This window comes from Corvus moneduloides, chromosome 17, assembly GCF_009650955.1.
Source record: "Corvus moneduloides isolate bCorMon1 chromosome 17, bCorMon1.pri, whole genome shotgun sequence".
Lineage (NCBI taxonomy): Eukaryota > Metazoa > Chordata > Aves > Passeriformes > Corvidae > Corvus > Corvus moneduloides.
Window position 1 is genome coordinate 8,795,352 of NC_045492.1, and position 25,034 is coordinate 8,820,385.

Below are 25,034 nucleotides of genomic sequence, written 5' to 3' on the forward strand. Positions count from 1 at the left end.
GGAGAGGCCCTGGCGCCCCTGCAATGAACCTGCAGCAGGGGCCGAGCTGAACTGGGGTCCTCAGGCCTTTGTGTGCCACCCTGTGTCATGGGTCCCGTGAGGGAGTGATGCCCAAGCTTGTTCTCTTCTGGAAAATGCTGCCACACCATGACAGCCTGCAAGAACATTGTGTTGGATGAGGCTGACACCTCGGTGTTTTGCTTAAAAAGAGGAAAAAAAGAAAAGCAGGTTAAAAATGATAGAAAAAATAAAACTGGAGTCTGAGAGATCCAAACCAGATGCAGACTCACTGAGGGAGAGCAAAAGGGCTGTCACTGCCTCCTTGTCCCCAGTAAGCCCTCAGGAACAAGGTGCAGCTGCACCCCCATCGTGTCTGGTCCCCTCTCAACAGTCACCTTGTCAAGGAAAAGAGAAATAATTGCTGTTCATTGTTTCATCCTCAGGCCTATGTGCTTCGTGAAGCAACTGGAGATCCCTCAGTATGGAAGCTACCGGCCCAACATGGTCCCAGCAACCCCCCGGGCCAACCTGGCCAAGGAGCTGGAGAAGTACTCCAAGGTCACCTTCGATTATGCAAGTTTTGATGCTCAGGTTTTTGGCAAACGCATGCTTGCCCCAAAGATTCAGACTAGCGAAACCTCACCTAAAGCCTTTAAATGTAAGTTGGGAGCAGAGATGGACTCGGTTTTTGCATTTTCTGCCTTTCTCGGTGTTGTGAGGCTCTTGGGATCGTGGCTTGGGTCTGAGCTGCTGGACCCTCCTGGGATGGGGAGGGGGAGATGGGTCCCAAGGTGGGCACCTTTGATGGTGAGGGGAGTCAGTGGCTGCTGGGAAAGCTTTGTTTGGAGGAGATTCTCTTTGACTTCAGCTTTGGGAAGAACTGTGGTGGGAACACTAATCTGAGTGATGTCTCGAGGTGGGATAAGTTATACAGCTGTCCTCAGTTGGTCCCCGTTGCTTTGCAGCTCATATCTATTGATCTGGCTTTCCTCATCTGGCTAAATGGATTACAGTTTTCTTCTCTTCCATCTTATATATGACCCACTCCCCCCATTTGTCTTCCCTGCTGTGCTCTGCTCTCCAGCTCTACCTATCGATCACCCACCTCTATCTTCCAGCTCTTTCCTGTCGTAGCCACCCATCTCTGCTCTGTTCTGAGGACCTTGCACTGGTTATAACTCTGGGTGAAAATGAATAAACTCTGAGGGGCCAGGCTACCAGGGGCAAGAGGGACACTGCATGGGGACACAGCCCATGCAAACGTGTTATTTGATGCCAACTGTGCACCTCAAGACATTTTTCTGAGGGGGTAAAAAAATTATTTAGGAGCCCAGTCTGTAGAAGTCAGCAGCCTCAAGAGGGCTTTCTGTCTGGCTAATCCCACTTCCACAATCCTGTTTAATCCTGATGCAGCTGCTCTCTAAAAAAGTGCTCGTACTTGAAAGCATCCCGGTTGTTGCACTACAATGGGAGCGCCCTTTATTACAGTACTAAATCTGTACAGGATCAGACAATGAAATTGGATGGAGGCCAGAGAGCACAACTGCCACTGTCATCCTGGGTTAGGGCTGATGGAAAAGTAATTTGTTTCCCAGTACAAGTGATTCTCTCACTGAATAGATTGTGTTATTTGCAATATTAGCAAAGAATTTTCAGGGTAATTGTACTGACAAAAATAATTCCAGCAGACCCACTAGGATAATCCTTTCTATTTTTTCTCATCACTTATTTCACTAATTTGCTGATTGCGAGTCTATTAGTGATAGAAATACTTATGAGATGGAAAAGCATCGCTGAGCCTACGGTGTGAAATTGAAATTGGCATCTCCCGATCCTGGATATTGTCAGGTTGGGTTGGCGGATACTTGCACCCCGCCTCGAAGACATGGATTAAACTGGACAGGAAAACAAGCAGCCAGACACAAGAATAACCATGTGGCCAAACCTCCAATGAGTTAATCAAAGCGACAAGATGAATATGATCGCCAATCATAGCAGGGAAATCTGCTCCTTTCGCTGAGAACTTATTTTAAAGAGATCTTCATCCAGAGGGATTTATATTCCCCCGCATGTGTGTGCATAACTCCCATTAATGTCAATATGCATTATACACACACGCAACGAGGAAGAAAGCAGTGCTGGGGAAGATTAGTATTTTATAGTGTCTTATATTACAAGTTTGTAATGGGAATAATGAAATCACTTTGCGGCTGCATCAGCTGAGGTTGGCTTTGCTTTGCCATGATCAGGCTGAAGCTTATGAGTTTCCCTGGGTGAGCCTCCCACTAAAGGGGAGATGGTTTCCTCCAGAAAGAGCACGGTGGAATGAATTAAGAATTCGAAGGTTTCGATAATTCATTCAGAATACAATCCTGGGGCTGTTCTAAATCAAATGATGTCCTGTTTGCACCCACTGAAAATACTGAGGGCCTCTAAATGGGACCAGCTTCAAGTTTTATTAACAGGGAATTATTAGTTATTATTAGGGAAAGTTTTATTGTGCATCCACCCTGAGAAAACCTTTCATTTCACAGGGTATGAAGAAAAATTGCATTTCCAGGCTGGCACTGCTGCTGCTGTGACATACGGGAGCAGTGTGCAGCTGTGTAATAAATCCTGTTACTCTGACATATTTAAATGATATGTCAGCTGTCAGAAAATCCATATTTCACCAGTGTCATCCTTGGAAGCTCATATTTTATGACCACGTTTTTTCTATTAATGTAATTTTATAAATTTTAAGTTTCCAAACATGCTACTAGAAATCTCCCTGTAAGGCAGCCCTGCAGATAAATTATGGAAAGAAAGAGAAGAATAAAAAAAGAGCCAGCAAGCTTCTCTAAGCTTTCTCCTTTAACTGCTTCCACTGAAGGAGCAGCTCTAATGAAGAGAAGCACTTGTGTTTTGGGTATTGATGGCAGAGTCAGTTAATGAATTAACCTTTCACACCAAGCACAAGCTGCAGCCAGCACTGCTCCTGTTGCACGTCCCAGGCAACAAACCAGCCCTTGGATCGGGAATAACCCCAGGAACTGTGCATACATTAACCGTGTCACACTGACTTAACCTTTCCCTGCTGCTCATGCTGCTTATACATTAGCCTTGTGTTGTTCCTTCTCTTTTTATTCCAGCCAAACCTTTTCCAAAGGCCTCTTCCCCCAGCCACAGCCCCTCCAGCAGTTACGTGAAGAGCACTTCATCTTCCTCCACAGGCTTTGACTACTCCCATGACGCTGAGGCTGCACACATGGCGGCCACCGCCATCCTCAACCTCTCCACCCGCTGCTGGGAGATGCCCGAGAATCTCAGCACCAAGCAGCAAGAGGCCCCCAGCAAGGTGGGTGAATGTGCCCAGGCACTACTGCCCAGGGGCCAGGCTTGAAGTTTGGGATGGGAGAAATATCTTGGTTTACCCTTCCTTTCATTTTGTTTTTTTAAATATAGAAGGAATGCAGGCACTCGTACAAAATCCCCCTTTGGCTTCCCGCTTTGGGTTTGGAGGAGAGAATCTCGGCTCTTAGAGTGATGTGGAGGTGCCTCGTGGTTCAAATTAACCACGTGAGATGAGCATCAATCCCAAGCCAAGTCTCGGGCTGAGATTGGATATTAGGAAAAGTTTATGATTTATGATGATGGTCAAGCCCTGGAACTGGCTGTCCAGGGCAGTGGTGGAGTCACCATCCCTGGAGGGATTTGAAGGACATGTGTATGTGGCACCTAGGGACATGGTTTAGTGACAGGCTTGGCAATGCTGTGGGTGAATGTTTAGACTTCATGATCTCAGAGGGCTTTTCCAACCCAAACAATTCTGTAATTCTATGATTCTCAGAGCTGGTTTCAGTTGTTCCCTGATCTGTATCTGATGCCATTTAAGATTCCCCAGTTTTGTCCAGTCTGACCTCCACCTATTTTTCAGAGGAACACAGGTTCTCCAGAAGTCCCATGGAGCACTCCCAACCTTGGGCAGATGTTTTGGATGCCATGAGGCATCCTAAGTGGCACTAGATGCCTGTGTTCAATCAACTGAGTCAAAATGCCACACTGCTGGTAGTAGAGGCGTGCCTTTGCATGACACGTTCCTGAAATATTTAGGAAGAGCAACCCTTGTTATTCAGTTCCTCCTACCTGACTGTGGAGAGGATGCAACATGAAAACCTGCCTGCTGCACTGCAGAAGACAAACAGGAGCAAGACTTCCATGGGGAATTTCTGGCAGCTGCTAACATTGGGTTTGTTTCCAACTTTTCAGTCCATGGACATTGAGGTGGATGAAAACGGGACTCTGGACTTGAGTATGAACAAACACCGCAAACGGGAGAGCACCTTCCCCAGCAGCAGCAGCTGCAGCAGTAGTCCCAGCATGAAGTCCCCAGATGTGTCCCAGCGCCAAAACAGCACCAGTGCCACGAGCAGCACCATGACCTCCCCCCAGTCCAGCCAGACCTCCCGCCAGGATGAATGGGATGGACCCATTGACTACACTAAACCAAACCGTCAGCGGGAAGAGGAGCCAGAGGAGGTGAGCAGTGGCTCTTGATGCTTGAATAACAACTCATGGGATGTTGAATGCCATGTTTGCCTGCAGAGTTGTCCAATTTCCCACAGAACCCCCAGTTTGTCCTTTGAGCCAAGGAAAGAAATATTCCTAGCTTTGTCAGTCCTATCAGGTATCAGCCAGGGCAAACCAGGCAGGAAGCAATTGCTCTTGGATCTGTTGGGATGCCCTTGCGAAGGAAGAACCCACCACTTCCCTTGCCCTGTGTCTGCAAGGCTTTTTTTGTTGTAAATCCTGTCAGCTCTCTTGCAGCAGTGCTGCTCCTGGTGATGTTTCCTGGGATGATTTATATCTGCCATTAGCAGCTACAGCCCTGCATGGCACTGACATTAATCCTGCAGGTGGGGAACTCAGCCATGACCCCCCAGCTGGGCTGAGGTGCCTGGCTCTGGGAGCATCACCTGCCTCTGCCCATGGGGAGGCTGTTGAGGAATAGTGTGAGGGGATTGCACAGAGCTTCATCCCTTCAAGACCTTGGGAAAGCCACGTGTAAATCCCTGTACAGACATGTTTTACCCATTTCTACTAAAACCCCAGGAAATTACAGGCTGTTGGATCTCTGGGTTGGGTATTGTGAGGTGCTTGCAGGGGGCTCAGGAATGTTGGCAATGGTGCACTAACCCTCAGCTAGGATGAACTTGGGATCCTTTCCCACCACAGCTCAGCAGCAGTGACCCCACCACAACTCTGCCCCTTTCCTTGCAGTCAGAGCCTGCTGCTCACTCTTTTGCCTCCTCGGAAGCTGATGAGCAAGAAGTGTCAGAGGAGAACTTTGAAGAGAGAAAATACCCAGGTGAAGTTACTTTAACCAACTTCAAGCTGAAATTCCTCTCAAAGGACATCAAGAAAGAGCTGCTCACGTGAGTCCTGCCTTCTAGTCTCTTCCTCCAAAATCTATTAATAGGTACTTAGCCAGGATGCTAGGAAACAAAATTAGTAAACGCATTTTAAAAATAAGAACTGTAATTCCCCTTCTTACTGTGATTGATCTTACTCATCCTCCTACAACTGCTGATCAATGAAGCAAAGTATGTTCCTATGTGGCCTTAGTTTGCAGTGATGAAAGCAACCTGAGAGCTTGGTGCTCTTGAGATTCATGGACAGGGTTGTGGGAAACTCCTTTCAGGGCCAGTTTTTCCTGATGTTTTCCAGCAAGAGTGTTTCTGGCACAGTGATGGTGCCTACCCAATGTCCTGATTGTTTGGGACACTGGCTGGTGCTGCGCAGCCAAGATCACCCAAGGGACCTCAGCACCTTCTTGAATGGGGTGTTGAACACAAGAAGACAGGATTTGTTGGCTTAGAGCAATGGGTCCCAGCATTGTGATACTGCAGGGTCACAAAGTGGGACCTGAAGCTGCAGCAAGTTTGCTGTTGTGTTGCATTTTGCACTGGAGAGAGACCTTGACCCAGCTCACATCTGTCTGTCCATTGTGTGGCTGGAAGTACAGACCCACATCTGCCCTATCAGATGGAGTATGGCTCTGCATCCACACTGATTCCCACAGGAATGGTTCATGTTTAAGAGTTTGAGCCAAACACGGCAGCTTGGGCCTGGCTCTGGTCTAACAGCATGTTGGGATCAGCCTGGAGGTAGTGATGGGGAGGTTTCCAGGCATCCCAGCTGTTCCTGGCTCCTTTCATGTGCATCTGACCCTCCCACACATTACGCAGGAAGAGCCAGTGGGCACTGTTTTGCCGATCTCATCCAAATCACCCCTCATCTGCAGGCAGGAGGCTGAGGGAGCAGCCAGGCAGGGAGGAGATCTGTGGGGGCAGAGCAGCAGCAGCATCTTCCCTAAATGAGCAAGGCTCAGACCAGCTGCCCTACACAAAGCTGTAAAGGGTTTTTTAAAACCCACCAGTGATGTGAACAGCCATTTCTGAGGTAGAGCCCTGAAGTCCTCCTGTGCTTTAATTTTATTGTGATGGTAGAGAAATTTCCTAAATAGAAACAGCCCTGGAATAAATAAATGGTGTGGTGGGCAGCCCTGAGCCTTCCCTCCCCGTTTAATATCCTTGTTCCTCTCTGGCCCAAGGGCTGTAATGAATTAGCTGTAGTTAACTCAGGAGCAGACTCACCTGCTGTGTCTGATGCTCTGTGTCTGGGTGCAGTTCTTGGGCCACTTCCAGGCAGGTGCTCCTCACCTGTATCTTCCCATCACCCCCAGGCACAGCCAGAGGTTACTGTCATTCCCTTTCTGCAGCAAACAGTGTTTGCAAGCTTTTCTTTGCAGCTGTAAGGGTTGGGAGGAACAAAAAAAAAAAAAATCATTTCAGGAAGCTGAAATCTGAAGGACCTCATTCAGATATGAAATCTGAACAAGATGATTCCTGCGGCCAGAGCTTCAGTATTGCAGGAATCATCCAACCTGGCAGCAGCCACCAGGGGTGGCCACGTCTGTCAGGCCATGCCACCCAGCAGGCTGCTGCCAGTCCCCCACTGCCACCCAGCCCTCCCAGCAACTACGGCTTTTAAACACTTTCTTTGCCTTTGACACAATTTTTCTCAATTTTTTTTTTTCAAAATGTGTTTTTAGGATCCTTATGGTCTTTTAGAAGTAAAAGGGGAGGAAGGGGAGCTGAAAGGGAAACAGATGGTTTATATTCATGCAAACAGAAACACACAAGGTCTGATGGATGGGACTGGTGTAAGGAGTCAGGCAGCAGGGCTGGACTAAGACCCCCCCAGACAGACCCTGAGGGGGCTCTGCTGGTTTTGCCCACCCGTGGGTCTTGGGGAATCAATTCCTTTCCCACACTTATGCTCTTTGTTTTTGTTGTTGCCCAGTTGCCCAACCCCAGGCTGTGATGGCAGTGGACACATAACGGGGAACTATGCCTCTCACCGCAGGTGGGTCGACATTCTTTTCATGGTTTGAACTCTAAAGACAACTTTTTTTTTCTTTTGGTATAGTTTGTGACCATGTGGATAGTTTGGTTCCGTTTCCTCCCCCCTTCTGTTGCCCCTCTCCCTCCCCATGCCCCAGCCCTTTTTCTTTTTCCTTTTTCTTTTTTTTTTTTTTTTTTTTTTGCTTATCCAGATATTCCATCTCTTCTCTTTCAGCCTTTCTGGTTGTCCTCTTGCTGACAAGAGCCTCAGAAACCTCATGGCTGCCCACTCTGCTGACCTCAAGTATGTTTGCGCTCAACTTGGAACTCCTTTTTTTTCTTTATTTCCACCCTTTTTTTCTCTCTTCTCCCTTCCTGCCCCCACACTTCTTGCTCTGCTTTTGCTTTTCCATCCCCTCCCTTCTCCTTTCAAAGAGCTGATCAAAACCTGCCTCCGAGGAGCTCTGGTGGAGTCCAGCTTCCAGATGCTGCATTGAAGAGGCAATGGCATAGAGAAAGGATAATTTTGGGGAGGGGGCTGATGGCAATGATTGGAAATAACCTGGACACCTGGCAGCTTTCCTCTGGGCACTGTAGACATGTTATTTTCTTTGCCACTTGGCATCTTTTCCCAAGCTCTTGTTGCCTAGTTTGGGCCATAACCCTTTTCATTTAACATTTTTGTCCATCTCAAATAATCCAAAGCCTGGATTTATTTTTGGCTAGAGACACAGCTGGGAAGTCACCACCAGCACACAGCCAAGCCAACTCTTTTGGAGAACCTGGGGTGCTATTTTTAATGCTGCATTTTAAGGGCTGTTCAGGATGCAGTGAGAGAGGTTCCTCTTCATTTCCATGGTTTGTGGGGGAATGAAAAGCAAAAGCATGGTGAGGCCAGATCCTGAGCCAGTGGGCAAGGGCTCATGGAAATTCCAACTTCCCCATTTCCATTGCTGCTCCTGAGGGGAGGAACCTGGTTTTGACATTTTCATTCAGGAATCTTCCTCTAAATCCTGTATTCAGCTTTGCTGCTGTCTCCTCCAAACTCCTCCTTTTCAGTAGGAGCTTATTCTTCACAGGTGGCTCTCTCAAATGCTCTCTCAGGGTGCTTTCCCTAAAGAAAGGTGAAATTGTATTTACTTGGGACACTGGGGAGACCCCAACCCTCTCTACCGAATCTGCATCTCTGGGGTAAAGCTCATTGTGAATTTTTTTCATCATCACTTTTGTGGGCCCAGACTATCCTTGCAGGCTGAGTCTCCTCTGAGTTCCCCACTTTGCTGAATCCAGGTTTTGGATCATTTAGACACATTAGTTACAAATTAGATACCATAACTACAGCTGAGGAGCCTCCACTGAGAGTTAAACCTCATGAAGGGCTTCACATTGCACAGGCTTAAAAAATCCAAATGTGCTGTGTCCTGTGTGCAACCAGGGATTTCTGGAGCCGTAGGTGAGTCAGTGGGATCCCAACTGGTCACTAAGGTCACTGGAAAAGTCCCAAATCCCTCTGTGGTGGCACCTGGACTCCTCTGTGCCCCACCACCAACATGGAGCTGGTGCTAGGAAAAGTGTTTGTTAACCTGCTCCTTATCACAGAGGTGGAAGAGGTGGCAGGATTAGTTGATATTAATAGAATATGCTGGTGGATGGCAAGGGCTGCTGTGATTAGTGCTAAGTACACTTAATCACACACCATAGACGATACACGTTTTGAAAGGACCTCTTAAGAGAGCTTTGCTGAACTGGTGTTTCTCCAACAGCTTGAAAGAATAGCCAAGTGATCAAACAATTAGTGTTAAAGATATCAAAAGCTCTCAGGAGCAGTGGCCACTTCCAGCAAGGGCCAGACAAAAAGCAAACAGACTCATCCCTGAGACCAAGCATCGTGTCCAGCCTTGCTGTGCAGCATCCCCTGTTCCCCTCTGGCATACAATGTCAGTGGTTTTTATCAAAATACTGTGGAAAATGGGAGACTTCTGGCCCAAAAAAGGCTTGTTAATATTATTTCCTCAAATACTACTTTTTTCTATGTCCTGGTGAGGATGGGAGCAGAGGAAGAAGGAAGGGATTTTGAGATATTATTGATTGCACAGTCATAGCTTTTCACAACTCCAGATAAGACCATGTCAGTGTTTCTATTATAAATTCTATTTCAGGGGTTAATATCGCTGATATAAAAAAAATAGCTCCAGGCTGGAACATGCAATAAAAGGTCTCTGTTGGTATGATTTGTCTCCAGATAATTAAAAATAAAAATCAAATTACTTCTCTCTCCTCTTTAAAAGTCCTGAAAGGAAGAAAGTGTTCGGTGTTAATGTTTTCATAATTTCCTCCCACCCTGAAGCTAGAACAACAGAGAAATAGTTTTGCTTTCTACTGTAACAGTGTAGAGCTGGGAAATACCACAGTCATCTCCCAAACCTGTAATTTCTGAATGAGTTGAAGAATTTGCACCCTCATTGAGGTCCTGCTGGATGTGTCCCTGCTCTTACTGCATCAGACCTATGTGCACTTATGTTTTCCTGGCTCTGAGCCTCCCTGTTACCCCTGTGAGTCCAGGATATGTTCTTGCTCTCCTACCCAAGGTGAGGTACCAATTTTTTTTACCAGTGGAGATTATTCAGAGACCTGCAAATGCCAAAGTCTCCCTCAGAGATGCTGCAAAGAGGAGAGTTTTGATATTTTCTGAACAAAAAAAGAAGACTTTAAAAAAGCTGTTTTCCAAGCTGGCAAACTAAAGTCACCTGTGGAAACCATTGCTCCACTGACTCTCGGGGCCAGAGCACCAGCATAGAATCACAGAATAGTTTGGGTTGGAAGAGACCTTAAAGGCCATCGAGTCCGATCCCCTGCAAGTGAGCAGGGACACCTTCAGCTACCTCAGGCTGCTCAGAGCCCTGTCCAACCTTTGGGAAAGCATCTTGCCTTCCCAAGGGCACTGACACCAGGGGCTGCCCGTGCACCACCACGTTGCCCATCATTTCACTGGCATGTCCGAGGGACACCGACCCCTGCCCTGCTGCAGGTACCAACCAGTCATCCCCACCAGGCACCGGTAGCTTTAAAAATAGGGATGGAGGAAGAGGAGACCGGGTGCTCTGCAAGCTCGTGGATGTGCCCTGAGCCTTGCTCGCTCTGCTCGGAAGGAGCAGCTGAGCATCGTGGATTTCCTCCCCACACCCCCTCCCCTGGCCCTAATCACTTGACTCAAAAAGCCCTGGCTAATTGGCAGGCTGGCGTGCACATCCTCTGCAAACACTCCTCGCCTCTCTTCCTTGTCCCCATGACAACTTTTATGTCCGCCGCGTCACCTACAGCATTGGGAAGAGATCTTTGTGCTCGTGGTACTTCACATCCCCTCACCGTTCCCTCTCTGAGCCCTTAATGATGTGGTGCTTAACTCGGGCCATTATCTTCGTGCCGCTGGGTGGGCTCGCAGCCCCCACCAGCCTTTGTGCAGGTTTGGGTGATCACAGAAGCGTTCTCGAGCCTTTGCTGGATGCTCACCTGGAACCCCACGGCCACGGATGCACCTTCAAAGGTCACTTTGTAACGCAGTGGCTGAGGACTGAGGGGCAGATTCTGCACCAAAAGCTGCTGGTGCACCTGTGTGGTGACCCAGTGATCCCCAGCCGAAGCCCCTCACGGGCTGTCCCCCTGCTGACCCTCTGTCGCCTGCCCATGGTGTTGTGGAAGGACAGGACCCAGGGATAACCTAACCTTTTCCCACCTCTTCCTTCATCATTTTCCCTCAAAAGCACCAGCCAGTTTTGCACTCTGAGGACTCTTCTGCCATGGGCTGCCCATTTGCCCTCACTGAGATTATGCCCCCAAAGTCACCTGGAACTGAGCCAAGACCTTCTGCTGGGCTTCTTCTTGGTGGTGGCCATGGGGCCCTGCTGTCCACATCTGTAGGGTGTTTTTCTGGTTTCTTGTCTCTGCTTGGGTCCATCCTGCTGGCCCTGGATGGCCCCTGCTGTCTCCTTATGGCTTCCTCAAGATGACAAACATTGTCCTGGAGGGATTTTTTAGCTCATTATCTGCTCCTGAGCTGTCCCCTTCACAAGACTGGGGACACAGGCTGGGACCTGAGTCCCTCATGGGAGAGCAGCCACTCACTGTGCTCCCAACATTCCACAGATGTTCCTCTCCAACACCACATCATGCAGTGATGCACTGACTTCCGTACCACGGATATTACAGACCAAATCTTGTCCTTACAGAGGCAGAAGGCGCAGGAAGGAAAAGCCTGCTCCTGTGTTGACAGTGCCCAGATTTCTCTTTGAAAAGAGCTGTCACAGAGTGTCAATCCCCTGCTCACATCCCCAGGCTAATCCGAGCCTCCCTTGCCTCCGCAGGTGCCCTACTCCTGGTTGTGATGGCTCTGGTCACATAACAGGAAATTATGCATCGCATAGAAGGTAAGATCTCCCTTAAATTATTTTCTCTCTCCCTCTTTCTGTGTTGCTTTCTTTCCTTTTTTTTTTTTTTTTTCCCCTGCAGTGGGCAGAGTTGTAAAGTTCTGAATAAAACATTAATGTTACTGACAACTGAAGCCTATTTTCATCTCTTTAATCTGACTTCTCTTTTTTTTTCTGATGTTTCCAGCATCTGATTAGAAGCTCCTTTCAACAGAATAAAAGACAAAGGGTCAGATTTTAGCTGATGCAATGTTCCTGTTAATATTGCTACCTATTTATGACTTCTATTATCGCTTTAGAACATTAATAGCAGAGATCTGAGCCTTCTGTTCCAACAATTCCATTAAACATTGCAGGCTGTTAGCAGATATCTTCTTATCTAGACACCATTAATTACTGTCCATCTCCCTCAATTTTTTACTATTTTTTTTTCCTTCTGACTTCTCCTCGTGATGTGAAGCTGCAAAACGAGAGAGATCAAAAACACTGTGCCAAATTCAAGGGAAAGATGACTGAAGCGGGGGAATAGCAAATGCAGGGATTCTGCCAGTGAGACAGGCCTTTCTTCTCTTTTTAACCACAGTCTGTCAGGCTGCCCTCGTGCCAAGAAAAGTGGGATCAAGATTACCCCGACAAAGGATGATAAAGAAGACCCAGAGCTGATGAAGTAAGTCTGGAAAATAACTCCTGAACAAAGCTTGTCACTCCATCCCCTTTGCCTCACACAGATTTACGTGGGGGATCAGCACCCACCCCACATCCCTCCTCAGTCACGCTGCTTTGAGCATCCTCTACTGAAGCTCTTTGCTGTGTTTTGGTGTTGCAGTTCTGAGATTTGATGGAAAAATTGGGTGGTGGTGGGGTAATGCTCTATTTTTTCTTATTTGTTCCTGCAGATGTGAAAGGTAGGCTGGTAGGGCCCTCTCTGCTAGCTGTACTTTATATAATTCCAGAAAAATCACACCAGTGTTGTAAATGAGGGTAAAACCCCACGTCAAGCCAAACATTGCAGGTTTTGGGGAAGCAATGGGCAGGCAAGGGCTGATGGACTGGCTTACAGTGTGCCAGGAACACAGAAATAGAAACTACCCAGCTCTGAGCTGGGTCAGGACCTGGTAACCCTGAATAAACTGTGTTTTGTAGAGTCTTTGCCAGGGCAGAATATTTGAAGTGAACTGAAAAAACCTTTCTCTGCTGCCTCAGGCTGAAGTTTTCAAAACATCCAAGGGGGTTTATTCCTGCGGGGAATAGAGATTTGAAATTGCTTAGTCCACCTCAGGAGTTTTCACGAGCTGTGAAATCCATTTGTCCTGACTTTTAGCAAGTCTGAGCATCACAGGCTCAGCACGTGGGGTCTGGATCTATATCTCCTTACACACCTATAGGGCATCAAAGGCAACACTGACTCCAGGACCCTATTTTTTATTGTTACCTCAGAGCATTTCCAGCCTTTCTGGAGCCTGTCCACTCACCCAGCAAGTGCAGGTGGAAGGGGGTAAAAAGAAACATGGAAAAAATTATCAACCCCCTCCAAGAGTTTCTGGTTGCCCCTGAGCGCTGGCATATCTGTTCAAACCCCGTTGGCCCAGCACACTGTCTCCAAATGGATCTTTTTTTACTTATTTTAGCCCCAGGGCAGGTCTTGCCCTCACAGAGGATCAGAGGTGGATATCTCCATGTGCTCAGGTTTTGGCCTGGAGCAGAGGCTGAGCCAAAGCAGGACCCAGTGGGTGTGGAAGAACCCTGTGGGGTCTGTGGGAAGCCGGGATGTGCCCACTGGGGGGGAAGAACCTTTCAGAAAAAGATGATATTTGAGCCATCTGCTCTGTTCTTCCTCCTCAGTCTACAGGAAGGAAAGCCTCCCAGTTAAATGAGCCGTGTGATAATTAGCAGGATTTAGGAGACTTTATTAAAAATTAAGCAACCTACTTGTGAATTTGTGGGAAAAAAGCCTCTTTTGGCTCAAATACACTGAATTGCTGGTGGTGTTGCAATGCTGTGCCATTAACCAGTGACACAGGGAAGGAAAGGACAAGGAGCAGACTGGTGTTGTGCAAGTGCTGGCTGTTGTACCTTTGCTCTCACCATGGCTGGAGCCCCCAGCTGGGAGGTCACCCCTCTGCATGGTTTCCCCGGGGACACGTGCCCTGTGGAGCTGGGGAAGCTGTGGTTTTGCTCATTTGTGCCTTCCCCATTCAGGGCAGGACAGGGCAGAAATGTGCCAAGCAGTTTCCCCAGTGTGGTTTCTCTGCACAGAAATCACTTCCCAGTGCAAGGAGAAAAGGGGTTTTTGTGTGGCTGTTTTGTTATGGTTCAGCTGGGCCTTGTGTAGGAGCATGGGATGGGCTGGCAGGACAGCCACAGCAGAGTGAGGGTCCCCACCAGCATCCTCACCAGGGGTTGGGTTTCTCCTAGCCCACCCTAAAGATGCAAACACTGGGAAGGTAAAATGGCAAGAAATCATATAATTGTTTGGGTTGGAAGGGATCTTAAATCTCACCTCATTCCAACCCCCTGCCATGGGGTGGGACATCTTCCACTAGAGCAGATTTCTCAAAGGCCCATCCAGTCTGGCCTTAAACACTTCGGGCGGGGGGGCATCCATAGATTCTCTAGATTCCAGGCTCCAAATGGCGTTGGAGGATTTTCTGACTCCTAGAAACCTAATGTCATCCACCCCCAGAGAGGCCTCGTGGGACCATGGACATGGGTGCAGGAAGTGTGGGATGGGCTGTGAGGGTCTCTGTGGCAACAGGAGGTGAAGGCATTCCCTAACATCCCATGGCCCAGGCACCAACCCCCCCTCTTCCAGTACACCCAGGAGGAACAGAAGCTCCTCTGAGATGTGCAAGACAACGTGGCACAACAATCCCTGGCTGGTGCCTTCCCCCAGCCTGTGGAAGTGTTTGTTCCACCACCCACGGCAAGGTGCGCCCGGTGTGGGTTTACGTTAAGGAGCTTTGGCTCTAAATCCTTCCTCCGTCTGCACCGAGCTCCGCTTGGAACCCGGCCGAGTTTTGCACATCGTCACCGAGGAGAAAGTAATTTAGTGCCTGTTGTTTCTGCTGTTCATCCTTCAAGTAATTTGCTGCAGACGTGATTGAACAGATCGCCTCAACCTTCAGCGAGCCCACAGAGCGGAAGCACCCACAGGTGTCCAATTGATCAAATGCTACTGGTGCTCCCACTAAATAATAATATTGTAAAAAAAAAAAAATTTAAAAGATGTCCAAGACAGATGTTTTGCAGAATAAGGCTCTGGTTTATTTTTTAACAATGAAAGTGTAATAAAAGTTAAATTAACGGTGTAAAATATGTAATGGCTGGGCCGTAATGGCTGCATATGAAATGCTGGGGTTTGTCTCTTTCTCTCTTGCTCTTCCCCCCTCTCCCCCTTCTCCTTTTCCTCCTGAGGATTCAGTAATTTGCTCGTGATCATATAAAAGCAATGATGTTATGAATTTACTGAGGATCCTGCTGGCAGGGATATTATAAGTGAATTGTGCTGCATTTGCAGCTGATTAAAATCGAGATCAGCATTTTTCAAATTATCTTGGGAAAAGGCTGGGTGTAGGCCCCCCCCTTTGCTGTCATCTCCCTTTTGTGTGGAATGTAAACAATCAGGGCAATAATTTCTGCGGTGAAACACAGCTTGCGATTTTCAGGAGCAGCTCCGCGAATGTTTTTGCTGGGGAGCCTCAAAGTCCCTAATTGCTCCCAAACTGAGGATATGGAGATCGTTTTTGTCATTTCTTACCTCCTTCCACCTCCCCTATTTTTGAGTAACCTCCCTTGAGTAATAAACTTTTAACTGTATTTATAATTGACAAGCATTTTTAAAACAAATGCAAACCCCAGCAGAAACCCTGATAGATACATGGGGCTTGTGGGATGGCTGGATTTAGGGAGAATGCCATTAGGTGAGGAGGGAGGAAAGAGGTGCCTTTTAGAGAGCCACTCGTGTGCTTGGCAGCAGCACAAGTTGTGTTGGTGCTTCCACGAGGCTCCTCACAGTTCCTGTGTGTTTCAACTGGCAATAAGGAGGCAGAAGTCTGGCAGTGGCAGGGCTCGTGTGCTGCCTCGATGATAATTCCCACTTTATCCCCTTGTGAGCGTGGGTTGATCTCCCCAGAGGCAGGATGTGAGCCAGGAGGAGGAGGAGGAGGAGGCAAGTGAGGCCATGCCGTGGCTGCAGGCTGAGTGATGGCCCAGTGACTTGTCCTGTCTGAAAGGGTGCAGGCTCAGAAACCCCTCGGATGCCCACCTGGCAGGAACAGGGCTGCAGCTCTTTGTGCACAGCCTGAACAGCTCCTGGCTCAGGAACTGGCTCCTGGGGAGGGCTGTGTCCCCAAGGGCACAGACAGTGCTCCTACATTGTGTTGACTGTGCTAGTGGAAGGTGATAAGCGATGAGTCTGGGTTCATCAGCAGCGACACCGGGCAGAGCCAGCAGTACGTGTGTGATGGTTCAGTGTGGGTGTCAGCCTCGGGGTACATCAGGATCCCATGTCAGGCAGCCCAACCTGCCATTTTTGTCCCCAGTGAGGCACCAAATACCTGGTTTCTGACACCATTGGGACCTACTTTTGCTTCACGTGATGTGACCTCCACAGACTTCCCTCCCGCAGAATTCTCCTTGATTCTCTTTGGCTCTTTTGAAGGAGCAGTTCGTAGCTCTTAATTTCCCATCTGCTATTTCCATCAACCAAGTACCTCCCCTGTAAACTCCAGATGAGACCCAAATGCAAACGCTCTCTTCCCAGGCTTCCTCATTCCTGCTCCTCAATAATTTCCTTACGCCTTTATTCCTTCCTTTTGTTCCTTCCTCTTGATTACTGTGCTGTAACTTGGGGTGATTCCCTGTGCCCAGGTGTCCGGTTCCGGGCTGTGTTGGGCTGGGACACATCAGCGGCAAATACGCGTCTCACCGGAGCGCCTCCGGGTGCCCTCTGGCAGCCCGCAGGCAGAAGGAAGGATCCCTCAACGGCTCCTCATTTTCCTGGAAGTCCTTGAAGAACGAAGGCCCAACCTGCCCCACCCCAGGCTGTGATGGTTCTGGCCATGCCAACGGGAGCTTCCTCACTCACAGAAGGTAAATCCCAGGGTTCAAATCAGTGTGTGATGATGTTGCTGTGGACTGATTACCTGCCCCAAGATGCTGCTTGAGCAGTGTTCAGCTCCTCAGGCAAGGCTCGAGAACTGGTGCTTTTGATGCTGAGTTCAGTCAGGTTGAAGTTTACTGAACAGAGAAATGTGTGGTTATTTTGATATTCACAGAATCACAGAACGGTTTGGGTTGGAAGGGACCTTAAAGATCACCTCACTCCAACCTCCTGCCACAGGCAGGGACACCTTGCTCTGTCCCAGGTTGTTCTAAGCCCTGTCCAACCTGGCATTGGACACTTCCAGGGATGGGGCAGTCACAGCTTCTCTGGGGAACTCTGGCCTCCCCACCCTCACAGGGAAGAATTTCTTCCTAACCTCTAATCTAAATCTCTATTTGCATGCTGGAACAGAACTTGAGCACCACAAATAGGAGTCTGGTGCCCAAGAGAACCAGACTCATCTCCCCCTCCTCACCTGGCACAACTCTCTTAGGAAGCAATGTGTTTTTAATCTTTGCTTAAAGAAAATTGCTCTCACTTTATAAATGGGGAGTTTTGTGGCATTATTCATAAAGCAATTTCCTCTGTTCCATAAAAAGCTTTTAGAAGAACTGTCTCGCAGCTTGAATTCCACCAAATGGCACATGCTCTTATGTTGGAACATAAGCACCTATAAATACTGAGAGTTTATGAAACCCATTTTTACTTGTTTTTCAGTTTGTCAGGGTGTCCAAGAGCTACTTTTGCTGGGAAGAAAGGAAAACTCTCAGGGGATGAAATTCTCAACACAAAGTTCAAGACCAGCGATGGTAAGGTTTTTCACTCCTTTGCCTTGCAGGCGTGTCAGGGTATTGAGCCTGTGGATCTTTTTCTTAATAGACTAGGGAGATTTCAGCTGAAATCTAGACACAGATTTCAAGGACACCCATTCCTTGGGTTTTCTGGGTGCTTGTGGTGGCATGGTACCAGTCTCACTCCTTGAGTCACATATTTTAAGGGAGCAACAATAAAGAAGGCAAAAGAAGTAATGCTGAAATTCAGATTTTTTTTTCCCTTCATATATTCACTGGCATTTTTACAAATCCCTTGCAGTCATTCAGCAATTTTCACCTATTCAGGGCTTTTAATACTGAGATATTTCTGGATCTGGAATTTTGTTAGCAATGGCACTTTGCATTTCCAGTGCTATTACTGAGCTTTCTGTGGTATTTGACAAGTTTCAGGCATTGAACTTGAATACTTAGATAGTTTGGAACCTATAAATACCTGCCCTCCTCTAGAATTATTGCTTTATTTTATGGACCTTGTAATTTCTCATCAAGACATGCATTAGTTTTTTAAGTGGCATCATTCCAAACTCAGGATTGGAGAAAGTGACCTGGTTGTTAAGGACAATCAACCTTGCTGGGTATGGGGATATGTTGGACTCCAACTGCTCTGCTGTCCTTTGCTTTTGCATTTGCATATTGACCTGTTCAAGTATCATTGAACTGTGATGATAAAAACATTAATTATAAAAAAAAAATAGAAGAAAAAAGGCAGGTGAGAGGTATGTCCTGTTTAGAGAGGATGGTGCAGCAGGATGGGCTCAGCAGAAAGCCCAACACTTTTGTTTTACCCAAGAGCATTAGCTGACTGCCCGTGACCTTCCCTCCCGCAGTTCTGGAGAACGATGAGGAGATCAAGCAGCTGAACAAGGAGATCAGTGAGCTGAACGAGTCCAACTCAGAGATGGAAGCGGCCATGGTGAAACTCCAGTCCCAGGTTTGTCCATGCATTCAAGCCCAGGGGTGCAGGGTGTTGGTGGGTGCCACTGGTGAGGGTTGGTAACCCTGCCATGCTCCTTGCTCCACAGATCTCCACCATGGAGAAGAACCTGAAGAACATTGAGGAGGAAAACAAAATCATAGAGGAGCAAAATGAAGCCCTGTTCCTGGAGCTCTCAGGGTTGAGCCAGGCTCTCATCCAAAGTCTTGCCAATATCCGCCTTCCGCACATGGTAAGAAACTTCGACAGTGCTCGGCCCGAGCCGGCGTCACCGAGGGAGCTGTGCCAAACCCAATTCATGATAAGGCTTATTCACAATTAAAGAGTGGGAGAATTTCTTTCCGTACACCTATGTGTCCTTTATAAAATCAGTACTTTTCCCTTATCTCTGAAGCTTGCATTTTATCTCCCTTTTGTTGTCATTTTCTGCTGATCTCCCTTTGTATCTATTGTTCTGTCTCATTACATCTGGAAGCACTATCACAAAATAGGAAACTTTATCAAGGGCACCCAGTGCCTTTTAGGCTAAGACAGCACAAGCAGAGATCAGGAGGGATTGGATTTCAACGTCAGAAAGATCTTAGAGCTCCTATTATAATGCAGGTAGTTTCAATTCAGTTTTGAATAGCTGGCAGCTAAAGAATAGCATTCTTAAAGAGAGTGTATTTTGTTTAATTTAACAAGGTCTAACAGCCCACAGCATGTTACCATAGAGTTACTGAGAAATGAAAAGACTGCATTAAAATAGTAAAACCACAAAAGGCTATTAATTACCTTCTCTCTATTCCCAGGAATGTAATTACTGTTGTCAAAACCAGGTGTGTGGAGGTGGGGCTCGTGTTGTTGAGAAAGCTGTCCTCTTACAACTCATAAAGACCATTGCAATGATCAGAGGAACGAGCTTTTGATTTATTTTTTCTTCCATCCTTTTTTTTTTTTTTTGTTTTTCTTTTTTTTTTTTGGAATCCTTTTCATTGGGGCTTGTATTTAAATTCAGGCTGGCTGGAGAGAAGCCATCCTCCAGCAGAGCAGTTTTGGATAGTATTCACCCAGCTGCCTAACTGGCAGAAAACCACTCACTGAGAGCTTTTTTGTAAGATATTTGACACATAAAGGTCAAATAAACTGTTCAGCAAATATTTTTTCAAGGTTTCAGGCAACTCCAATTAAATGATGCCCATGAGACTTGTATGCTCATTTTATTCCCGTTCTTTTTCTTCCTGCTCTCTCTTTTCCCCCACTAAGCCCAAGTTAGATATTTGCAATGCCCCTCAAAAGCAGAAGCTGTACTGCAGCAGAGAGCTGGGCTGGGCAGCTGTGAGCCCAAGGTGACCTGACTTTGACTTTGGTTCTCTCCGTGATGTTTCAGCAGTCCTGTCGTCCTCCAGCCCTTCATTTCCATGCCTTAATTCAGCCTCCAGCCTGTCAGGCTGCCTGTACACACTTAACCTGATGCTGTTAATAGTTCCACAAGGCCAGTGCATAAAATTAAGGACCTGGTTAAGATCCGGTGGGATCAGGGAGATGATGAGATTGCCGTAGGTGCAGCACTGCACACAAAAAAGCTCCGATGGGGAGACCTTTATCTGTCTGTACATACAGAGAATCATGGAATGGTTTGGGTCAGAAGGGACCTTAAACCTCACCTTGTTCCAGCCCCCTGCCATGGGTAGGGATAGCTTCCACCAGACCAGGTTTCTCCAAGCCTGGCGTTGAGCACTTTCAAGAGGCCACAACTTCTCTGGGCACTAAAATACACAGAAGGTTTATTGCAAAGACTCTCATTCGCTTCCTGCTCTTCTACTAACACTTTTATTTGGCTTTTTTTTTTTTGGCTGCAGGAACCAATTAGTGAGCAGAACTTTGATGCCTATGTGAACACGCTGACAGACATGTACACTAACCAGGAGTGCTACCAGAACCCAGAGAACAAGGACCTGCTGGAGAGCATCAAGCAAGCCGTCAAAGGCATCCAGGTGTAGTGCCGTGGGATGGAGAGCAGCAAGCAAACAGACTGTAAGATGGAACTTTCCCTCCAAGTATTCAGGTTTACAAGTTAGAAAACTTGTTTAATGAATGAAAAAAAAGAAAAAAAAAAAAAAAAAGGACCAAAATGTAACCAAGAGGCCATTTCTGAGACGTGGAACTGATCGAACTCAATGTTCTCGTTTACTTAACTTTGGACCTTCTTGAGAAAAGTGGGATTTTTTTCTACCTGGACCACAAGGTAGATCAGGATGGAAGGTTAAATTCTCCAGTAGGCTGTGGGGCTTGGTAGCAGGTGAAGAGTAGGCATCTTTCATGAGTTGCTGTGCTCTTGCAGAGTTGATCCAAGGGTTAAAATGTTACAAGAACAGGGTCTTGTCCAATCCAAGACTAGTGTATGACTGGCTTAAACCCTCATGTTGTCTATGGTCGTATGTCCAGATCACCTACTCACACATGAGTTATGTTCTATGTTGCTACAAGTGCTGGAGCTGCAAGCTACCTGTAAATCTGAACCTGTGCTGGGCCTCCCAACCGTGAAGTGTTCAGATATCCACTGGGCATGGGAACTCTGAAGTATTATAAAGTAGCTTATTTTTATTTTCTGAAAGAAATCTGAAGAGCAGTTCTGGATCTCCAGTGGAAAGCGCAATGGAAAAAAGGTTCTCAGGGAAGCTTTTGGAGTTTGCAACTACAGTATTCCTTTGTCTGTCTTAAATATGAGAGTAGCTATTATGAATAGGCCAATTCCAGATATTTCAAACAGAAGAATTTCTTTAATGTGTCATGGTCCGGTGTATATGATTTTTTGGAAATCTGTTTGATGACAGTTCTGGTTCTTTTCATTATTGTGATCATCCCTACAGTGGCGCAGTACTGCCAGTCCAGAGATCATACATCAATGCCAGAGAACGGTTGAGATTGCAATGAACAAAACAAAACAAATCAAAAAGAAGCAAAAACCAACAAAAAGAGAGATGTTAATTGATGGCCAGAAAAGTGCTTATGTACCGTGAACCAGGAGTTGATTTCTTACACGTATCCACAGGGCAATGAGGACGGTTTGGTTTGGTGTTCTAGGATTTGCGTGAAATCACAGCGCGAGCGCCATTCTGCAACAAAAAAAAAAGGGAAAAATGGAAAAGAAAAAGAGGATTCAGGTATTGGGAATTCTTCCAAAGAAGCAGTTGTAAGCAGCTGGGTACATGCAGCCCTCTGTGCATTTAGAGAACAACTCTATGAATGTCTTTGCAACGCTGCTCTGCAGCAGCCACTCCATGGCCAGGGCCAGCTGTCACCCCACGGGGCTGCTCCTCACCTTTGCTCCCATCCGGAGCTCGCTTCCTTCTCCAAACACTTCAGTGAGGCAAAACCCCCTGAGGGGTCCCAGCGTGGGGGCATTCCACATCCCATATCCTGCATCCCTCCCGGCCATGGGGTGGGCAGAACTGGGGAGGATCTTGTTGACCCCAGCTAAAGGCAAGACTGTGGTGTCATTTCGAGCCAAATCCTGTAGATATTTAAGGTGTAATTCACAATTTGGAGAAGTCAGTGGAAAGTCCTGGTGACTACCATGGCCACTGGATCCGGCCTGGAAGCCCATGAGTGGCTTGATTGGAGTCGTCCCCCGTGTTGAGTTCCATAGGGCAGTTGGCCTGCGTGGGTTTGCTCCCATAATTAAGTGTTTGCAGGATCAGGCTCCACGAGTTCACTTACTTTAGAACCCATTCCAAGTGCAAAAATAGAAAAGAAAAGGTAAAAAAAAAAGGTATAAAATTTGAGGTGTTAAAAACACAACATTCTTAACATGTAAATAGAGTCCAAATTGATTGTGACTGCAATTCAGTTAGTATTTAAAAGTAGAGAAATTGCACTTACTGGAAGAAAGAGAAGAAAAAAAAAGTAGTTAGTTTAATTATCCTGTAAATTATTTAATTTTGGCAAGATGTATGTAATTTATATTTACAACACCTTATGTTAACTTTTTGCTATTTATTTAACTTTTTTATTTATTAATTTTATACTTATTTTAAACTGGACACTGCACCATAGAAATGAAGAAAAAAGAAGCAAAAAAAAAGTTAAAAATTAAAACCTTTGACCATAAAAAATGATATTCCAAAAAAAAAGAAAAAAAAGAAAAAAAACCCTATCTACAACTCCTACTTGTAATTTTGATGCAACCAAGTTATTTTTTATATATTTTGTTATTTATTCTTTTAATGATGGGAATTTTTTTAAAGATATTTTATAACTGAGACATTTTGATAATTTTTTGGTTTGTTTTTTTGCGGGGTCAGGGGCACTGGGGGGAAGAGAGACTTTTTCAGTTTTTCTTTTCTTTTTCATTCATATTGTTTCAGGCACTGATAACAGGAAATGAAAATTCTGTATTTATTATTTATTTAATATTTAAGTCGGGAAAAAAAATGAACTGTGCTCTTGTTGTATATTTATTTTGTTGTTTGTGTGTTGGTTATGTGATGACTGAGTACTTGTTTATGTGAAGGAATACTGTTAATATTTAAATAATAAAGAGTCACATTGAAAGTTATAGCAGGCTACATGTTATTCTGTGAAAACGAATACTGTGATCTACTTTCCTCAGGAAATGTATTTTGCAGACAGAACTTCCTTATGTACTGGCAGGGTTATTTCATAATAAAACCCAGTTCTGTTTGTGACTTTAGTTCCTATGGTCTTTCTTCGAGCTGCTGCCAATGTGTCCCCACTGGGCTTTGTCCTCGTCCTGCACCATGACTTGGGGGTGGTCAGAATGTCCCTGCTGACCTGGAGCTCCAGGCAGGGACTGTGCACTTCCCACCTGGCTCTTCCCACCTCCTAAGCTGGGGGATGTAAGGGGAATTTAGGTTTGATATCTCTGAAGGCTTTGGAGAAGGAGCTGCCACCATCCGGCCAAGCACGTGCTTAAAATCCCACTAGTGCTGTGATGGGGAGAATCATAAGTCCCAGGAATGCTGCAGGCAGAACTCCTCTGGGCAGGACTTGCCCCCTGCAACCCCAGTGCTCCACATCCCCAGGAGTGCAGGAACACCTCTGCTATGGATGCAGGTTGAGAGAGCTGGGGTGTTCAGCCTGGAGAAGAGAAGAGCCTCTTCCAGTGCCTGAAGGACCTCCAAGAGAGATAGAGAAGGACTTGGGGAAAGGGTGTGGAGGGACAGGACAGGGGGGATTGCCTTCACACTGACAGAGGGCAGGGTTAGATGGGATATGGGGAAGGAATTCTCCCCTCTGAGGGTGGTGAGGCCCTGGCACAGGTTGCCCAGAGAAGCTGTGGCTGCCCCATGCCTGGGAGAGTTCAAGGCCAGGTTGGAAGGGGCTTGGAGCAACCTGGGATAGTGGAAGGTGTCCCTGTTCATGGCAGGAGGTTGGAATGAGATGGTCTTTAAGGTCCATTCCAGCCCAAACCGTTCCAGGATTTCATGATCTTGTGGCTTTGTGCTCCCACAGGTGGTGTGTGAGCAGAGGAGATGCCATTGGGAGTGGTACGGGAGATGCCAGCCCTGGGATGCGACACAGAGATGGACACTTTTCCCTCCTGGATTTCCAAAAAGCTTCACCAAACTGATCTCTGAGGTTTAGCTCAAATGCTGGGCAGTGGCTGGTTTTTGTCAACAAGATTCGCTCAGTTGCCTCAACCCAACTGTGATGTTCGCAGATCGCCCTCCTGGAAGAACGGAGCCTTTTCTCCGGTAAGAGCTTATGTTTTGAAGCTGCGGCAATGAAGAGAATTTTTCACTGATCACTGTGTTGGAGACATAATTTCTAAAGTTGCCAAAATTCAGTTTTGCTCTGCTGTAGCTGAGGTGAAATAGGGTAAATCACGTTAAGGCCATTTGGAGCTGAGTGAATTGGATCAAATGGGAATTTCAGGCAGGTTCATCACCAAGAAATTCAATTGTCTGATTAACTGAACTGAACTTCTCTGTCTGTCCCTGCACGGAAGCACAAGCACTGCTGGGTTACAGCAGAAGGAGGTGGTCCTACCACAGGCATGAAGGTAAAGGGAGCAGAGTGAAATACAGCCAAAAAGGTAAGAACTGCAGTCAGAAAAGCATAGAGAAAAGTTTGGGTTTCCTAAAGATTTCCTAAAACCTTTCCTTGAGCATGTACATGGCCATGGGTGCTCACTGGAAGTTTTTTTGCCTTCATTTGCTGTCTGCAAGGTGTGCTGGGGCAGTAAACTGGCAGAAGCTTAAGAAAGGCTCAGGATCCCTTAGCCAGTGGTCCCAAATGCCTGAAAACAAACACCCCCAGCAAGGAGGACTGCTGGAGATGGAGCCACACTTGCTCAAGAGTCCCAAGGGCAAAGTTTGAGGCTTTGCTGGACATAACTTGGAGTTGATG

The 25,034-nt window shown here is 46.7% G+C and overlaps 1 protein-coding gene across 7 annotated transcripts in view; it reads left to right on the forward strand.

Moving 5' to 3' along the window:
• The window catches only part of MYT1 (myelin transcription factor 1), a 64,859-nt gene extending 41,504 nt beyond the window's left edge, over positions 1-23,355 (forward strand). For 4 of the 7 annotated variants that reach the window (XM_032127184.1, XM_032127188.1, XM_032127187.1 and 1 more), the window contains exons 11-23: positions 444-658; positions 3,132-3,337; positions 4,249-4,518; positions 5,260-5,414; positions 7,345-7,407; positions 7,621-7,689; positions 11,747-11,809; positions 12,393-12,476; positions 16,679-16,900; positions 17,631-17,722; positions 18,574-18,677; positions 18,769-18,912; positions 20,522-23,355. In XM_032127184.1, the coding sequence (XP_031983075.1) occupies positions 444-658; positions 3,132-3,337; positions 4,249-4,518; positions 5,260-5,414; positions 7,345-7,407; positions 7,621-7,689; positions 11,747-11,809; positions 12,393-12,476; positions 16,679-16,900; positions 17,631-17,722; positions 18,574-18,677; positions 18,769-18,912; positions 20,522-20,662 (1,828 nt within the window). In that variant the 3' untranslated portion in view covers positions 20,663-23,355. The remainder of the gene's footprint in view (positions 1-443; positions 659-3,131; positions 3,338-4,248; positions 4,519-5,259; positions 5,415-7,344; positions 7,408-7,620; positions 7,690-11,746; positions 11,810-12,392; positions 12,477-16,678; positions 16,901-17,630; positions 17,723-18,573; positions 18,678-18,768; positions 18,913-20,521) is intronic. The other 3 variants (XM_032127186.1, XM_032127185.1, XM_032127189.1) reach the window with 3 other exon arrangements.
• Positions 23,356-25,034: the final 1,679 nt, after the last annotated feature.